The sequence below is a fragment of the Paramormyrops kingsleyae genome, chromosome 20 (assembly GCF_048594095.1).
Source record: "Paramormyrops kingsleyae isolate MSU_618 chromosome 20, PKINGS_0.4, whole genome shotgun sequence".
NCBI classification, from domain to species: Eukaryota; Metazoa; Chordata; class Actinopteri; order Osteoglossiformes; family Mormyridae; genus Paramormyrops; species Paramormyrops kingsleyae.
Genome location: NC_132816.1, coordinates 17,277,972 through 17,296,617, shown reverse-complemented (window position 1 = coordinate 17,296,617; position 18,646 = coordinate 17,277,972). Strand labels below are relative to the sequence as shown.

The 18,646-nt window shown below is 44.5% G+C and overlaps 1 protein-coding gene across 1 annotated transcript in view; it reads left to right on the top strand.

The window, feature by feature from the left end:
* The window catches only part of chst15 (carbohydrate (N-acetylgalactosamine 4-sulfate 6-O) sulfotransferase 15), a 38,876-nt gene that overhangs the window by 18,896 nt on the left and 1,334 nt on the right, over positions 1–18,646 (top strand). The window contains exons 2-6 of the mRNA XM_023830923.2: positions 6,982–7,597; positions 9,278–9,611; positions 13,852–13,995; positions 16,165–16,321; positions 17,261–17,417. Of these exons, the coding sequence (XP_023686691.1) occupies positions 7,160–7,597; positions 9,278–9,611; positions 13,852–13,995; positions 16,165–16,321; positions 17,261–17,417 (1,230 nt within the window). The 5' untranslated portion in view covers positions 6,982–7,159. The remainder of the gene's footprint in view (positions 1–6,981; positions 7,598–9,277; positions 9,612–13,851; positions 13,996–16,164; positions 16,322–17,260; positions 17,418–18,646) is intronic.

Genomic DNA, 18,646 nt, shown 5'->3' with positions numbered 1-18,646 from the left:
GAATAATGATGTTTTACTAGCCCTGAATATTAATTAACGCCATTCAAAATGATAGTTTTAGGTAAAACCGACTCGCTTAACTTCAAATGGACCTAATCCAAAGTACCCTAAAATACGTCAACATTGCAGTGTCAACATTTTTTGCACCATTATTGCTTATTCATATATACGCTTCCAAGAGCTGTAAGGTATACGCCGCTTATTGTTAGAAATTTAATATTCAGACTTTGTTTTGCTCACTTTTTTTTAATGACACCATTATGAGCCATTACCCACCGCAGATTGGCCACGGCTCTGGGAGTCTGCTGGCGCGATTACGATAATGAATAAAAGATAAGTCTGGAAAACGCTGAAGCCGCCTTCCTCCTCCGATTCCCCTCCGGGACACTGACACGAGGGGGGGGGGTGGTTCCTGCGCGTGACGGGACTCCCTCACCGCCAGGGACCCGATACGGACTCAAGGTCGGAGTATTTTTTTTTCGCCCCCTTTTTTTTGGGCGGGGGGTGGGTGTTCACCAGACCAGCAGATCTTCCGCTATGTCAAAAGAGATTGATGATGCATTTACAAGAAATGAAGATGCGTATGAGTCAGGCACGATTCTCACAGAATATTTCCTGTTATTCATATGAACTTACTGATTATTTATTCTTCACCCCTTTCTCGCACTAGATATAATTAAACATTAGTATCTTGCTCCAGGGTAACCCGGCAGGTTCTTAAAGAACTGTGCGACCTGGCCCCAAGCTGTTATTCACATACAATAAGTAATTCCACGCCTGTTTAAGGTGTGTTACGTTCAGTGCGCACCGGGAGGTATGTTACTTATTTGACATTTTAGCGAACAATTACTTCTGTTATTCTAAACTCTGCAGCAGTGCAAGTAAAGGAATTTATTCTATGCAAGCAGATAATTACTGGAATGCAGTATTTTGCTTTTGTAAAGTATTCTCAGGTGGCCTCTCTTTCCTGTAAATGCTGACTTTACAGAGTGTACTGTGTCTACTGAGTTATAAATAAGTAGCCAGTGTGTGACTGCTGGGTGAATCGTGACAGGTGAGCAGATAGGGCACGATGTGGGTGATGTCCCATCCGTAGGCACATGCCACCGGCTTTCCATTCGCCTGGAGGTTCCGCTGGAGGGTTGCCACGGAGATCTGTGACCGAGGCTCCCTCATCAGGGGTCTGTCTCGGTGGCAGATGAGGAGAGAGGAGGAGGAGGGGCTGTGGGAGTGTCTCTGCTGCCTTTGAAGGCCATGGGTAGACAGGCTTTAGGAAGTCAAGCTGGCTCTAGGTGTTTCTTCTCTTGGTGATTCTGCGCTGATCTGCCTGACGCAGGAACTGTTTGCGATTGCCGGTGGCGGTTAGGAAATTAATTTTTGATTCTGAATTAAATGTTTTAGGAAATAAATGAAATACGTGACGGATTGTTGCTGAGGTGTTTCCATGTGTGGATGTATATCTTTGTTTGCTCTCTAAACTGAGACTGAGCAGTAAGAGAGAATTTTATTGGACGCTTTTTGTAAGAAGGGGGTGAATTGCTGGCCTTGAAGGGGGGGGGGGTTGGCAAGCTTCTGGCAAATACCTGGCACTGATAGCAAAACCCCACCATGTGGCTTTTGTTGGGAAAGGAAAACACCTTGCCGGTCCTCCTAATAGACCCCCCCACACAAGCCCAGGTTGATGCTGTCACCAGGCAGATGAGATGAATGACTCGCACTCATGAGGCGAATACACTGTTGTTATCGGTTTGTTCCTCTGCCTAATGGGTGATGTCTCACCTTCCTGCAGTTAATTCCCGGAGACCTGCATGACACAGCATTACAGCAACACATCTCGAATGGATTTTTATTTAATTCCCATTGGGACTTTTGGCAGCATTGAAGATGGCTTCCCAGGCTTATCGGCCTGACTCGGTGAAACCTCAAACGGCATTCTGTTCCATTCCAGCCATCAAAGTGTCCTTTAATCTTCGTAACTCCTCGGGGGTAAATAATGCGTAATCTTTTACATACACAAATAACAAAAAAAATCTGGCACGAGTTGTGACGACTTCATATTGCCGGGGCAGGCACAGAAATGGTGACTGTGAATGATGAAAAAAGACGACAGATTTTTCTTTAAAAAAGTCGAAGGGATTGTTAAAAACAGACATTTGCATTTGCCGTATCAGCAATAAGCAAGATGAGAAACGTCCTCAACATGAGTTCATCGTTTTTTCCCCCCCACATATACGGCCCCCAGTCCCTGCCTAATAGTTCCTTAAAGAACAGAAGCAAGCACATTATCCTTACTGTGAACCTCCATCCATATGACTCACCGCCATGTCAAGGTCCCACAATGCTTCACTCTGGGTTAAAACGGCCGCCTGGCAGGAAAACAATCCATTCCTCTTTTCACGTCTTGGCCGGGGCTGCGTGAGAGGTTCCGCAGCCTCGCGATAAACTCAGTAACTGTTCCCAGTGCGCTTCTCTTCAGAACACAGGTTGGGCAGAAACAGGAAATAGTGATGCTCTTAAATTTCTTCAGAATCAGGACCTTTAATGTGTAAAGGGCTTTGGCGGAAAAATTCTGGCAAAGGCTGAAAGTCTTAAGAGAAGCAAAATATTGTTCGTCTGTGTTCATAAAAAAAGGCCTTTGAAGGTATTATGTGGATGACACAAAAAAACAACTACTGTGACTACTAAGCATCGTATTGGAGAAAGTTTCCATCGTATTCCTGGTTGGCTGAAAGATCTGAAGGCTTTAAATGTTCACAAAAGTTACAACCCTTTCGTTATTCAAAATTATGTAATAAACATAGCAGGACTTATGGAAAAATAGGGTTGGGCCAAATCACATAAAACCCAACCAAACCATTAATCATTATGGTCAAAAAAGAGATTGAGCTTGTTCTTTGTGTCCTTTAATGCTTTTCCTTTACGTTCAGCGCTGGAAATTTCACAAGTACACTTCATGCAATCTTGTTTACTTGCAATTTCGTGAAAATCAGCAATTCCAAGGCAAATCACGTCAGCTGAGTATTGGGTGTATTTTTCCATGGACTGACAGGTGCAGGTGTGTTACCCTCTGGCGTAAAGCATAAACATGCCGGAGACACAATCATGTATAAACCGACAAAATAATCGCCTTGGTTATTAATCCCCTACTTAAGTATCGCATATGACCAAATACTCATTTTATAAACACAGCAGAACAGACTGTATGTATTCACCTGGGGAAAAGCATACAAACTGTTATGTACTTACAGTATTTGCATCACATGTAGGTGTAGTTAACTAGCTCCTCATGGACTGTCTCTCTGAGGTCATGTGACTTGAAATCCGAGGCAGCAATCCTGATATCAGGTTACTTCCAGAGTATGACATTTTGGTATGACAAGGAGACGGGACATGCAGACACGAAAGCTTCTCGCATCCGACATGTAAACATGGCAGCTGATGTTCGTGGTCTGTTTGCCCTGATGACACTATCAGTGCAAAGAGATCCAACCTTTGAGTCTCGACTTGCTGCCTTGAGCAACATTACCAACATTGGTCCCACTTGGGAGTCAGACTAATATTATAAAAATGCACTATGCAAATAAAATTGAGTTAAACTGAATTGGTCATTTGGATCTTTGTGGTGTTAGCTGTATACCCAAGCTACTGGGGGACTTGCATGTTAAATTTTGCTGGGATGGGGGTGGGGGGGGGTGGTGGTTACATTTAGCCAGCCCACAAACCCATCAGCCCATCAGGAACATGCCCAGGTGACCAGTCCAGCCCTGCCAAGCAATACAACCAGTTAGCGCTGGTTCATGGGTGCAGTGTGAACGCAGAGGAGCTTAGTTTAGGTCCAGAAAGTAAAAATCCAGACCAAGATTTTGTGTTAACCAACCAGTTAAGTATAAAAAGTCACAGAATATACTCAACTGGTTCATTGAAAAAAAAATAAATCTTGGTCCGGATTTTTACTTTCTGGACCTGGACTATCCCCTTCTGTATGAAAGTGCCCAGTCCCAGTTTATTCCCACATTTTAAGCTTCCCTACAACCATCACCACTTCCTCTATGTCACTTCCTGTCCAGGCTGGGGCTTAACTGTGTTGTTGTCTGCAGCCCATTGGGGACAAACTGATCGTCTACTTATCACAGTAATTAGGACCTGGAGCTGAGTTTGTCTCATTGACATAATCTGCTAAAAATAGGTCACGTTGTGCTTCACTTAAACAGAGTGCTTGTTGTCGATATCTGATTTCGGTCACCGTTGTAAAATTATCCCGGATTTCCTGTTTGAAATAGTGGATAACCCAGTTGTGCTATCGCAGTAGAAAAAATATGATTGTACAAAATTACAACAACGTTTAGTTACAAAACAAGCTTAAATGTTTACCACCAAAGCTGCTGTTCAAAACATGTCATTATGAGGTCAGTGTTTGGTTGAAATTCTGAAAGCATTCTGGGATGCAGCACAATTGTGAAAGAAAAAAATACACAAAACCAGACATCTCGTTTTAATGCTTCGAAACGCAAGAATAGTTTTGGACTTTATTCTGAAATGGTTTTGCATTGCAAGTGTGTTTAGTGGAAGCTTCTAGAAACCTCTTAGATGGTTTATGTTTTGGAAAGGGTTTGAGGGCGGATGGCAGGGAGTCGGAAGTGCACATCGCAGTTTGTACTGGCTTTTGGGTGGAAAGTCACACTCTGGCCAAAGTATACATTACAGAGACCTTATCACTGTGACAAATAGGTCCTTCCCATTTAGCAGATCCCAGAAGCTGGCTGGGTGCAGACCGAAGTCTGTAACGAGCTGGCGATGTCGCCGCCTAGCTTCCCGCCCGTGGCCTGTGGCGACCCAGCCAAAGCCTGACCGCGATGCCCCCTGGCAAGTAGAAATACCGCCAGCTTTCATGGCAGCTGTTGGAGAGGAAGGAAATTCTTTGTTTTTCATATATAAAATCAAGTGACGTGCAAAAAAAAAAAGCAAAAAGTTAATCTGCATCCTTGTTTTTTGAGCCCAGAATGGAAGAGAGGGGGCAAAACAAGTGCCAAGAGACACAGAAGGACTGTGATTTTTGTGTCACCAAATACTTGCGCTTTCTCAACAGAGATGGATGGTTCGGGCTTTATCGGGTCAGTGAGGAATGTCATTTTCTGATAATTTAATCCTCCCCTGCCGGACACCTGATCTGTCTGCCCGCGGGGGTGACAGGTACACAGACACGGCGCCCTGCCCCCGTCCTTATCGCACCCTCCACATTGTGACACAGCCTGCAGGAAGGGTGGGCTGCAGTCTGCACCTTAATGAAGAATCGGAATCGGGTGACCAGCGGAGTTTAAGTCAGTCATCAGGGGAAAAAAAATCAATTATAACCCCCTAAGATGGACTTTACTGCATTAAGCCATCTGTGTGCTACACCATGTCACAGGGGCGATTAGAGGATTTTTTTTTAGGTGGGAGGTATAAGAGGGGGCATAATTCATACAGAAGAACCAGCCTTATCTTTAGCCAATGATATATTTTGAATCGGTGAATGACAGGAGAGGGGGCACTCTGAGGGCCAATCAGCTTTCACCTGGAGCCAGTTTCCCTCTGGCCCCGCCCCTGTATGCTCACCTGCCACGTCATGTTTACATTTACATTTCACACATTTCGAATTTTTTCCAAAGCGACGTTCAAGTGAGTCAAATAGCACATGACCTTTCCGGGTATAAGTGCAGCTACTGTAGGCTGAGCTTCCAGTTAAAGCTCAAATGTGAGCAGTATTGGAGCAGGAGGTACTCAACAACCTGTAACAAAGCAAGAACCTCATAAGGCTAGAAGCGACATACGAAGATTTGGGGAATGTAAGTAGGGGTCAGGTCAGTACAGCAATTCATGGCACAGACGGGTCTAGGGGCGTTTCTTGAAGGTGGAGGGGGAGTCTGATTACTGTATGCGATTGAGCCGCTCATTCTATCACGCTCCATTCCAGTTATGTGTATCAAAATGCAACAAGGCCATTTGCAGTGTGTATTGCACAGAAAAGAAACTACACAGCCTTGTATTCCATTGGCTGGCCTGAAACCAGACATCGCAAACCTCGAAGATGGATGTCATCCTACAGGACACGGTTCAGAATGCTTCTGCTGATTACGCATAAGCCATGTCCCTTCGTTGAATGAATTTTAAATATACACCTACCTCGTTCTACATATTTTAGCCAGCTTTTGCTTTTAATCATGCTGTGTTTTACGGTTTGTGGCTTTAGAATAAGAAGAAAAATATTTGATTTTGTATTGTGAGGACATCATCTGTTCAAACTGAACCTAAACGTTCCCCATTAAATGAAGAGTTTCTGACAAAGTGAGATATTCTCATTGCAATTTAAGCATTTGTTCTGTTGCAGATGGCAGGCTAATTCTTGCAGGTACTAAGAGTGGTATATTACATGATTAGTTCCTTTGAATTTATAGTTTATGGCTTTAGCTTGTATGGTTGGCAGATTTCTGAACCAGCATTTATGAAGGTACCTCCCTCGTCCAGCACTTCTAACGATTCCTTCAACATTGTTATTACTTCAAAGAAAGTGGACAGAAGACATTTCTTCTGTGATTTCTGTTGGACATACCAATTTCCTTCTGCGCCTAAGAGGATTTGACTGCACTGCAATGGGATTCCACTTCAAAGCTCTTGAAAAGGCTGGGTTTTGTGACTTTGGACCACGCGACGGCCGAAATGCTCCAAGCGTTGGCCCAGCCATACTCTCCCCGCCATGTCACCCGGCGGGCGGCATCAAGGAGCGATATTGACGTTGTGGTCGAGATGCATCACTGCATCCAGATGAAGGCAGTTGCTACGCTTAGCCATATTGCGGGTGATGCCACGTATCGCAGGAGCTAGATTCACGTCACTTATGAGTCTTTTGTTTCTGCTTTGTATTTTCCTTTCACTTTTTTTTGCAAAATGCATAAGATGACCCCCAGTTCCTAAGTAAAACACCTTCTCTGCACCTCATTACAGGAAAAAACACCCAATGCAGAATGAAGACCCTTCTCCTCGCATATGTTAAGAAGCTCCCTGGGTGTGCCAGCATGGATGGAGGTCGTGACCTTCTTCCACAAAGCTCCCATCTCTCTGCCTTTGTACCCGGAGCCCAACTCCGAGTCTGAGCTGCAGAAAAGCTCTCGCCACTGGTGCAATGAGCAGGACGGGCTGCAGATACGGCCTTCTGGCTCCCACTCTGGAAGAGCACAGGAGGAAGCCGGTACTGTTGCAGGCGGACGATATCCCCACGGGCCTGATCGCCGTGATGGAGGTGAGGAGGGAACCTCATCGATGGTGGAGGTCCCTCGGCTACTTCCGGAAGGTGAAGCTCTACAGCTTGGTCTTTGGCCTGGCTCTGACCTTCCTGATCATGACTTCCTACGTCCTCTCGGGCGACAGGAAGAGACTCCTCCTGACGCCATCTCCGTACCATTTACCCAGCTTGGTGAGTCAGGGACCTTTTCCGTTTAACATCACCACATCTAAGGACTACGCCGGCATCAAGCTCGTGGTGGAATCCATAACTTCCAAAGTGCACTTCAGTGCCAGACAGCTTCCAGACACGAAAGATCTGATGCAGAGTGAACCACACGTAAGTAGCAAGTCTGAGTGTTTATTCCTCAAATGCGCTACAAAAGCCTCACTGAAAAATAACCTGAAAATCCATTTAATTAGAATAAAACATTATGGGGCATTGGAGGGGCATAGATACACTGGTAGGTTAAGGGGGGGCAACAATTTATGGGTCCCTTGGATATGAAAAATTATACATCATACCTTTCAAATTCTCCCCACCCCCCGCCCGGCTCGGACCTGCATTTCCTTTAGATTAAAAGTGCCAACCATAGCGGGGGCCGAAGGTAACATTTTGTCAGGGGGTCTAGAATATCTATAGCTACGCCCCTGAAAACATTATACCGAAATTTAAACACAGAGAACTTCTGCGTGTATTATTATTTCCGATTTTATTATTTATGTTTTGTTCAGCTAAATAATGATGATATGTTAGGCAGGAGCATAAATATTCAAAGTAAAGTATGTGTAACTGGTACTGAATTGTGACATAAATGTATGAGTAGAGAGCAATAAACTCCAAGGATTTTAACGTGGCTGCAGAATTGTGTGAAATACCTGGAAGTCAGCTCACAGCTTTCAGACAAAGATCCGTTACATTCTAGCTGATCAGAGGCCACCGGGACTCTCTGCTGACCTGCGGGTTCGTCTCTCCCGGGAAAAACGCCGAGAATGACTCACCTTCACACCTCTGCACGGGACGGCGGTGCGAGAATCCTGGCCGTCTGTCATGTGGCTGAATCTCTATTCCCAGATGGCAGAGTTGGCCGCGTGCTTCTCGAAAATAAAACGCCCGCTCCGAAGGCTGGCTTGAGATGCCGAGACTGGGTCAAGGACAGAAGATAGTTACAACTAGACATGAAACATAGTGGAGACTGATAGACCATGCAGTTTCACTTTTAGGAAGATGATGGAGATGTATTCCCATTAGGGCCGTCTGTGCCGTGGTTCAGTGGGTAGCGCTGTGGCCTTGATTCCTGTCTGCGTGTGTGGGGTCTGCATGTGTTCCCCCGTATCTCCCCATGTCATTCCGGTTTCCTCCTGTGGATCCAAAAACATGCAGTTAGGCAGATTTGGCATCTCGAAATTTCCCGTAGTGATTCAGTGGGCGTATGCCTGAGCATGCCCTGCTATGGACTGGCATCCCATCCTGGGTGTCCTCTACCTCGTGACCTGTGTTTCCTAGGATGAGCTCTGATAAATATGTATACAGCCTGCCCCCCCCCCCCCCACCATCAACTAGTTATGCATTATAGTCATCAACACATTGATGTGTGTATTGCGCAAGTGCATTGGAATGTTCCTTTTCACTTACTCAAGTTTATTTTCCTTTCAGGCATATTGCCGCATAGTACAATAATGGGTTTGACCCATTTTGATGGGTTTTGACCGCAAATAGTAATGTTTATTACCTATCAGACACCGTAGCCAGGTGGTAAAAGTATGAGTCTGAGCCTCTCCTGGGGGGGGGGGCACCCCAGGCAAAATTTAAATACATAATGTAAATTTCTCTGGGGGGGATTAAGTGATGGGATTCAAACTTGTGACCTTCTGATGATGGGCCTGGAAGCCTAACTTGCTGAGCCACATTATGTATGTCATGATTTTGGTAATTGATATTTGACACATAGATCATATTGATTTTACATATTTTGTTGAGTGTGATGAGCTTCACAGTGTGATCTCATTAACATCACAGATGTTTTCCGTCATCCCCCGGAAATTCCTGCCCGACGTTAAGAACCCCTGCTGGTATGAGGAGCACCCTGGCAATGTCACCTGGTACGGGAGCAACCTGTATGCCCACTACTCCAGGCGCTTTCGCATCGTTTTCGACTACCTGAGGCGTTCCTTCTGGGAACACCTGCATCGCCACGGCGACAAGCACTACCGCATGCGGTGTCTGCCATACTTCTACATCATTGGGCAGCCGAAATGCGGCACGACGGACCTGTACGACAGGCTGAGGCTGCACCCTGACGTCAGGTTCGCCACGCTCAAGGAGCCGCACTGGTGGACTAGGAAACGTTTCGGTAAGCGGGCAAATTCTTTCTCAATACGTCTTTGCAACTTAAATCTAGCTGATTATAGATAACCATCAAAACATGAAATAAACATGTTTTTTGTTGTTGTCTGGGCACTCTCATCTAAGGCTTGATGCTGAATATTGATTAATCGGGTACATTTTAAGGATATCGGTTTCTAAAAAGCCAAATACTTTTTAATGAAGTCAAGCACTTCATTTCCAAGGAAGAACAGAGCAGTACAGGTAGTGAAAAGAATAGGTGTCTGATAAAGCGTGTTTAGCCTGCTGCAACATTTTAACATCTATTGCTGCGAGTGTCTGTTCAAAGAAAATGCTACAGGCTTTTCTCTATACATTAGTATGCCTTTCGGACTGAGCATTTCACAATCCCCCCGAAGTCCGGCCCAATGAGTGTCGGGGAAAAGGAAGGTACAACACAGACTATAGAAGTTGCCGGCGCTTTAGAGAGGCTGTCCCTCTGAGTCCAACTAAGCAGAACCTAGAAAAAACGGTAACAGGTCCCCAGCATGGTGCATCACCGTTTATTAATTCATTTTGTTGTGGCAGCATTCCAGGCGCACAGCAAGCAATTTCTTGTCAGTGAGAGAGCAGGGTTTGGCCTGTACCGGTGCAGTGTGCTGGAGAATAAAGAATTGCAGTAACTACAGCTTCCCCGTCCTTAGCGTATCTGTCCGCCCCGCAGCAGCTGAGCACTGCTGTGTCAGACAACAGTGTAATCGGATATTAGCACGAAAGTGACAGACGTGGCCCCCGAAAAGGGCAAGCTTTACACAATGACTTCAGCCATTGCAGCACGCATGAAGAAACCTTGGGTTTTCAAAGACTTCTGACTTTGTTCGTGTTTAGTTTAAATACTTCACACGCTGCAAAACGTAACGTTAACTTTGAGGTCAGATTTAAAGGTGTTAAACCGTATTGTAAGTACAGATCTTTCATTTTTTTGAACGTTTGTAGTAAAGTGCAGGTGGGACCTTCAGTCTGTTTTATTTAACTCTAGAATCTTATCTCACGTGGCACTTCACGTGGTTGAGATCACTGTAAAGGAGCTAATGTTGTATCCATTCATGCCCTTTTGATCGCCTCTTATCCAGTACAGCATCAGGAGCACATTCCAGGAAGCTTGAGCCATTAGTAAGGAGATACTCTGGACAGGATGCCTGTCTATTGCAGGGTACATAGTGACACACAAACACACGCCATGGACAATCTATTTATACAGTATGTACATTTCATTTACCTCACAGATGCTTTTATTCAAGTGACATGACTTTTTTGAGAAAGCAGAGTCAGATGATCACAGGAGCATTTGGGGGTTAAGGGTCTTGCCCAAAATCCCAGTGGTGAAACCACTTTGCAGAGTCTGGGATTTGAATCAGCGACCTTCTGGTCACAAGCACAGCGTCCTAACCTGCACCGCCCCCCATGACATAAGTACACCTCATAGCATGGGTTTGGAGTAAGAGAGGAGGTGAGAGGATGCTAAGTAAACCCATACAAACACTGAGTAAAATGCAGTTTACAGAAACCAAAGCTGGGGTCAGAAATCGAACCAACATCCTCGGTGGAAACATGCTTCCCACCGACCAATCATGCTTTCCTTATTTCGTATTCACCATTCCAAAAAGAATTAAAAGAATGAAGCGTAACACAATGAATTATTAATGAAACAATAATCACCAGCGGAGATGGTGGGATCTTGTCAGAGAGGAGAATATTCTTCTGCTTTGTACGTTCTTATTTCAGAATAGCACAGTTAGGGGACATTAAAATGAGTTCGCTTGAGGCCCTGGCACATTTATCGGTAAGTGTTCAATAATCATTTTCCCCGTAATCGTTTTTATAATCTTGCCGGATGAAACTGTTGATTCATATGAGCGTTATTCAGAATGCAGAGTAGTTCTTTCCCTATGGGGGGCGGCGGCGGGTGGAGGGGGGGTGGGTTTACCCCTGACCTCCCTTTGGGGGGGGGGGGGTTCAACCCTATCCCAGAGCCTCTGATAAGACGCAGCCTTTCCCAATTCATGAAGTGCCCTTACTTGCTGAAAATGTCTACCCACCAAACGATCAGTAATAATATGTAGCCGGTGACGACGTCTAGGTGTCAGAGTGACAGTGACAGAGACTGGCAAACGCAAGCGGCTTTGAGGAAGCCCATTTGCGCCGCCCCATATCTCACTCCAGTTCTGTATGTAGCACTTTTCGCCGGGAGACCACCTTTACCTCCTTAACAAAGGTTTGGCTACAGCAATAGCAGCATGGATGAAAATAACAGCAGACGATGTGAATGTAAAGCAAGGGAATACAAGGAGGAAAAAAAACTCTGACAGTTACAGACATGCTAATTTAATACGAATCAGAACAAAGTGTTTTCATTCATTGACATTATCTTCCCCAGACCTGTAATAGTAATAGAAATCTCAGAAATTCACGTTTTCTATTTGCATTACAATATCTGTGACGAATACAGCAGAATATATCAGTACTGGTATTTAATAATACTGGAAAACTGACAGATATAGGATATAATTGTAGAATATGCTTGTAAATGGAATACAGATGCACATTCAACTTGAAATTAGTGTTCAGGTATCAAGGTTCACTTGTCAACTGTCATTGCTGTACAGATGACTTACAGGTTTAATTCCTTAATCAATGTCACTACAAACACTAAACAAGCATGTTTATTTGCCTGTAAGACTTCTTATTTATGGAACGGGTGTCGGATTGTGTTCAAGGAATATATAAATATTGGTGGCGTTTCCCAGGGAGGGCAAATGCTGTCGACTTTGCTGTCAGAGAAGTCCAGCACCCTTACGATAAATCGAGACTGACTTGGGCACATTTTCCGACGCCGGCCCTGGTCGCGTTAAAGTGCATCTCAGATAACATGGGACAGCACCATTTTGTCTAACATACAAAACAACGCAGAGAGTTTTGAAATCATAATGCATATAGCCAACGACTTAAATCTAAAGAAAAATCCTAACAGCAGGTTAATAAAATGATCATTTCTGGGCTGAAAGAATATCAGCTGTTATGGTGAAGTTAGTTTATAGCAAACTATAAAAGCAGGAAGAGATGTGATTAGGGTATATATAGGGTATATAATATTTTTTAAATTAATGTTTGAAATAGTGGCTCTAATTAAGAGAAACTCAGGGATAGTTTTGCTATAATTCTGCTTAGCTTGCATTTACCTTGTGGCTCGTGTGTGTGTGAGAGACACCATTTTCTGCCTTTGCTTTCATGGCTGCTGAGGAATTCCGCTCCCCCAGGACTGAATTTCCAGCTCGGGGTCCCTGTCTTTTTTATCTTCTTTCATCTGCCTCCTGTCCTAAGGGACGCGACAGGCTCTTTCATTGGAAATTCCCCCAGAGTTGCCACGTTCCTGTTGGCCTGTTTGCACATTCACCCAGTGCTGTGGGTTCAGTCGGCATAAAAGCACCGTAACGTGATGGGTGGGCGTCCACATCCCATGTGGTGCGCTTCCTCATTAACGGCCTGAAAACCTTTTAAGTTGAGGTGATGAAAGAAGCGATGCTGTTACCTACAATCTCATGCTGTCTATCGGCTCTTACCGCCCCCCACCGTGGGTCCCAATCCCCATTTCTCCCCATTTCTCCCACCACCCCCTCCCCCCAAGTGCCTCTAAAGATCGTGAGCCAAGCCTGGATGTCTATGAGGCCCACAGTGCAGATTCTCTCGTGTCTTTGGGCTCAGCCTTCCAGAGGAGATGCACCTTGCAGTCCCGGTCATTAGCATCCGATAGACCATGTGCGATTACCGCTTTTGGAATCGTCACTTCACCATTGCGCGCTCTCCCAAGTGTGGCGTATCACTGCGTAGACCAGAAGACGAGCCCCCCCCCCCCCCCCCCCCCCCCTCCCCCGGCTCGATTTATTCTACAGAATCAAAGTCAAAGCAATGGTGTCTTTCCTTCTCGCGTTGCTACAGATGCTAATTTGTAGGGAAGGGTTTTTCACCTTGAGAAGCAATACGCTCAACTATACTACAGACCAGGAGCATTGCTTAAGACATCCACAGCTTAGCCCTGGTTCTCAAACCGAGAGCCTGCTTGTTACAGCATCTGAGCTAACAAATCATTCGGGACTCATTTACATTGAAGTGCAGGCTTCAGCCCTGGCCGTGTAACATGGAAGATCCCATAACAGTAAACAGACGTGAATGATTATCGATTATCAGCCTGGCCAATCCGCACCTTGCAGGGATCATCCGGCTGAGCGAAGGATTCCACGAACGCTACCCTGTCGATGATTACCTGGATCTCTTCGACATGGCCACGTACCAGATCCACGACTACCTGCGGTGGAACCAGACCGGGGATCCCGATCAGCGCAAAATCATCATAGGTAACTCCTGCACTCAACTAGGAAGCCACTAGATCTTAGTTGAAGTCCACCTGGACTTCATGCCAGCAAAGTGTCCATTATCCTAGTTCAAGTGTGAAAATTGATGTGAAACAGAAGTTGAGCTTAGACACTAAACTGTGAGGAAAAGAAAAACATTTCCTGGAAATAACATCTTTTCAATGCCAAGTCTCAATGGCGCCATTAAGAACAATTGTATTGCTGCGAAATTGTATTACTGTGAAAATATCAACACTAGACATTTCACCAAACTTGCCACTTCTTTTTGTTAACTCTTTCCATAAAGTTCAGTGCTGTCATGGATTTAAAGACTTTTGATTGTTGCCTCCACGATTTCTTCTCAAACATATAAAAAAGTTTCTGAAAATGACTTTTAATGGAGAAGAAACTTAACTGTGTTTGCAAAGCTTATAACTTCTGTCGGCTCTCTTGTCTTCTCGTAAAGTGAGTCGAGGCATGATGGGGGTTGCTGGCGATGATTCCAAGCCCCACGAGGCCCCCATCTCACACAACCCCATTTTGATTAGCATCCGTGGTCATGATTAGCATTAGCGGCACGTTATATCCTGTGTGCCCTCCTTGCATTCCGCACGGGCCGAGCTTTTCATTTGGTTTGGTTTCGTTTCATTTTGTTATTAAAAATAAAAAGATTTAATAGCTCCTCACCAATCCGGTAAACTTTTCCATCAGTTTTGATTGCTGCAATATAATGTTTATTGTTGCACTTTTACTTGGCCATGTGCGCTGTTTCCCGGTGATGAGCTGAGCAGAATATAAAGTGTAACGTTGAACGGTGCGTTTCGGCTCAAAGCTACATAACATGCTAACTCTCACCCAACTGCATCACTTTCTGATGGATGGGGGACGTGCGTGACGATGCCGAACATTACACGGCAGGCTGCTCTGATTTAACAGTCAATGGTCACAACTCGTGATCACAAGACTAAACCGACAACAAACCAATCAGTGCTGTCCATCTGCTCAGCTGCTGAAGAACTCCGTGACTCGCTCTGTTTTTGTTTTGGTGACGGTCCTTTTGTTTTTAACGTTTGCTTCTGTGTTTTTAGTCATTTGCTCCAGCCCAGCATCACCGATGTCACTAAATGAATACAGAGCCTCCCAATAGACGCTCGTACGCCGCGACAGCTCGTGCTTCACTCCAGAAGGCCTCCGATTCGCTCCCTCCTGCTTCTTCTGATTCTTCTAATACTACAACTTGGTGCTTGGAGTTAGCGGGAAATCCGGAGTGTCCCTCACCTCCCTGCTACTCTTAATAAATGTCGTCTTAAAAGCTCAGGCGGCTGATCCTGTCTTGAGTCGCGACGTATGATTGAAGAAGATGGGCTGATTGTGTTTAATCAAGCATAATTGAGTTCATATAAAAGAGCACCACAGTTAATTAGCCAGTGCCTAAAAGCTCTGTCTCTTGGCTTAGGCCCTTGCCCTTCACTGATGCCAGGTACAGTCTAGGGAATCCTTGGACACCCTTGGCGAACAATCTGTATCTCATATAGCATCCGCCGTCTGAGCTTTTAAGACTACATTTATTACATTTATTAAGAGTACAGTCTATGCTTACAGCTTGGAAAAATATGAGACCGATTGTCCTTTACGTATTGCATTAGACCCTCTTGAGTATGTTAATTGAATATTAATTTATTCAGGCATCCATTGATTGGAGCTGTAATCAGTTTTTAAAAAGACATTAATGAACTACAGAAGACCATTAAATAGCACTCAGATATGAGGATTTACTATGGATTATTAAGTCAGATGATCTAGTGTAGATATTTTCACAACCCAAGACTTTTGAAAGAAAGTGATTCAGCTGTTTTTTTTCCCTGTGGACTTGAATACTCTAGCCAGAGTAATCCTTTGTGAATATTCATATATATTCCATGTAACTGATGCAAACTGGACTGTGATTTTCCTGGTGGATGCCCTGTGACTGTGATTGGTGTTTTGTCTGTGGTGGGCAGGCTGTGATTGCTGTTCATCATTTTGGTTGATTGTGATTGGTATTTCATATTTGATGGGCAGGCTGTGATTGTCATATCATTCCAGTTGACTGTTATTGGTGTTTTGTCTCTGGTGGGCCGGCTGTGATTGTCATACTATTTCAGTTGACTGCGATTGGCGTTTGTCCAACAGGCGAGGCCAGCGCATCCACCATGTGGGACAATAATGCATGGGTGTATTTCTACGAGAATGCCACAGATGGAGAGCCCCCGTTCCTGGTCCAGGACTTTGTCCACGCTGTGCAGCCAGATGCCCGGCTCATTGTGATGCTGAGGGACCCTGTGGAGAGGTGGGTTATGGGTATTTACTGCCCAGCTTGTTGTACCAGGAAGAGAAAGAGTTATACTTTCAAATGCCCATAGGTGTGTTTCACATTATAATGTACTATTATGTGAGTCTCTCTTTCTCTCTCTGTCTCTCTCTCTCTCTCTCCCCACACACACACACACACGTATATATGTATATATATATATTTATATATTTAATGTTAATGTTACTATGAATTCTACAGTCTGATTTTTCCATTAAGAAATACCCAGTATCCAAAATCATCATAGATTTCCTAAGTTTTTTTTTTCCAGTTCAGTTGTTTTAATTGCTTTTCAAAAATGTATGTTCTGCGAATATTTCCTAAAATTATATAAGAAAAAAAACATGCATCACGTTTATTTTCAATCTCTTGAAAATAAGGAATAGAAAATCTGGTAACATGTTACTTGACACGGCACAAATAATGCAGCAATATGCTATTACTTATGTATTAATTAACCACAAACTAAATCTGAGTTACATACTGATCTCATGTTAATTCATCGTTAGTGAATTGTGATGCAGGTTATATCTCAAGCATTCACTGTATTTGTTATTGTATCTGTTAATACTGTAAACCTTTGTGAACCACTGAAGGAACAAGTAAAGGAACAAGGAACAACACGTGAAATTCTGATCTCATGTTTGTTCATCATTATCATCATTAATAAATCCTGACGCATCTCATCACAAATAGCCATTATATTTGTTCATGATTTGTTCATGATTTGTTCATGATTTGTACTTCAGTAGTAACTGAGTTATTACTAAGTATTTGTACCCCATCAAGTAAAGGGTTACCGAAAATCTGAAGAACAAAGGCTTCGTTTGATTTCATAGGCACAGAAAGGATGGTGCTGATTGATGGAATGGTAACCTGGTACCGCTGCACTTGCTAACTAAAGACACTCTCTGGCAGGTTATACTCCGACTATTTGTACTTTGGCATCGCCAACAAATCGGTGGAGGATTTCCACGAGAAGGTGTCGGAGTCCCTGCAGCTGTTCGAGGCCTGCCTGATGGAGTTCTCCATGCGTTCCTGCGTCTACAACACCACCCTAAACAACGCCATGCCTGTAAGCTCAAAAACGGACTCGTCCTGTTGTTCATGGCATCTAATATATGAAGCCGTTTTAACGTTCAAGATGGTGGTGGGGTGGGGGGGGAAGAGGCATGTGTTTATCCTTTTAATAATAAAGAAAAAAGCCCAGAGGAGCCACAGTATCTGTTCTGAATGGGGGGGGGGCGGGTTACCGCATGTTCCACACTGCAGTAAACATTCGACTGACTCAGCAGGGTAAGTGCGACCATTTTTGTGGTCAGTATCCCTCAGTAAGAGGAGGAGAGTGGAAGTAAGTAAAGCCCAGAGTAGCCGCCTACTGAATAGTGGGCCGGGATCCAAAATGTATCCATTTTATTATGTCCTGGACTCCAGGGCTCTGTTGTTGTTAGTCTGTCCTCTTTCTGTAGTGGAGAGTGCAAAGATCATGGGAACGACTGCTGCCATTTCCTGCTGGCTGAATTATGAGTATCGTGATACCTTAAGACCCGCGGTGCATTCCTTGTCCAGCGCTCACATAAGGCTGGAGAAGAGGAATGGTGCTTCGGAGCATGTGGAGGGTGGGGATACTCTGTTCTGTCAGTCTGCCTGCTTTCATCCGAAGGGCATCGGCGAGGCGACCAATGGGAAGTGAGGAAAATGATTGGCGGCGTGCGATAATCCCGCCCACTGCTGGTTTCAACGTCTCATTTTTCCCTGTGACTGAAGTGTGCCGCGGCAACTCGTGACTTCTGATTGGAGGAGATGGACTGATTGTGTTTTATCAAGCATAACTGAGTTCACATAGAAGAGCACCACAGTCAATTAGCCAGTGCAATTTACTTTATGCAACACAGACTAGCTAGAGAAAATATAATTAGGTTATTTAACATGCTGACAGTCGGTGATAATCATTCTGACAATCACTGAGAAACAGGTGAGAGCATATTTAATTGTCTCTGAAATAGCTGCATGGACGATAGACACAACAGCTGCCAGTTTCCCATTTTGCACCGTCTTGCTGATGTACCTGTGTCATGCGATAGAGGTTGTCAGCAATCCAAAACGTGGCAGCTGACGCAGAGCGAAGTAGAAGCCTAGCATATGCATTTCATCGGCGCAGTTAGAAAATGTAATGAAACACAAGACAAAGATATGAAGTGTCCATGTTGAAAGAAACCCTGTTTGACTTCCGGGGGGGGGAGAATACAGCCTAGGGTGGCATCTCCATCTGTCTACTGTTGCAAGGGCTACAGCCAGCCTGTG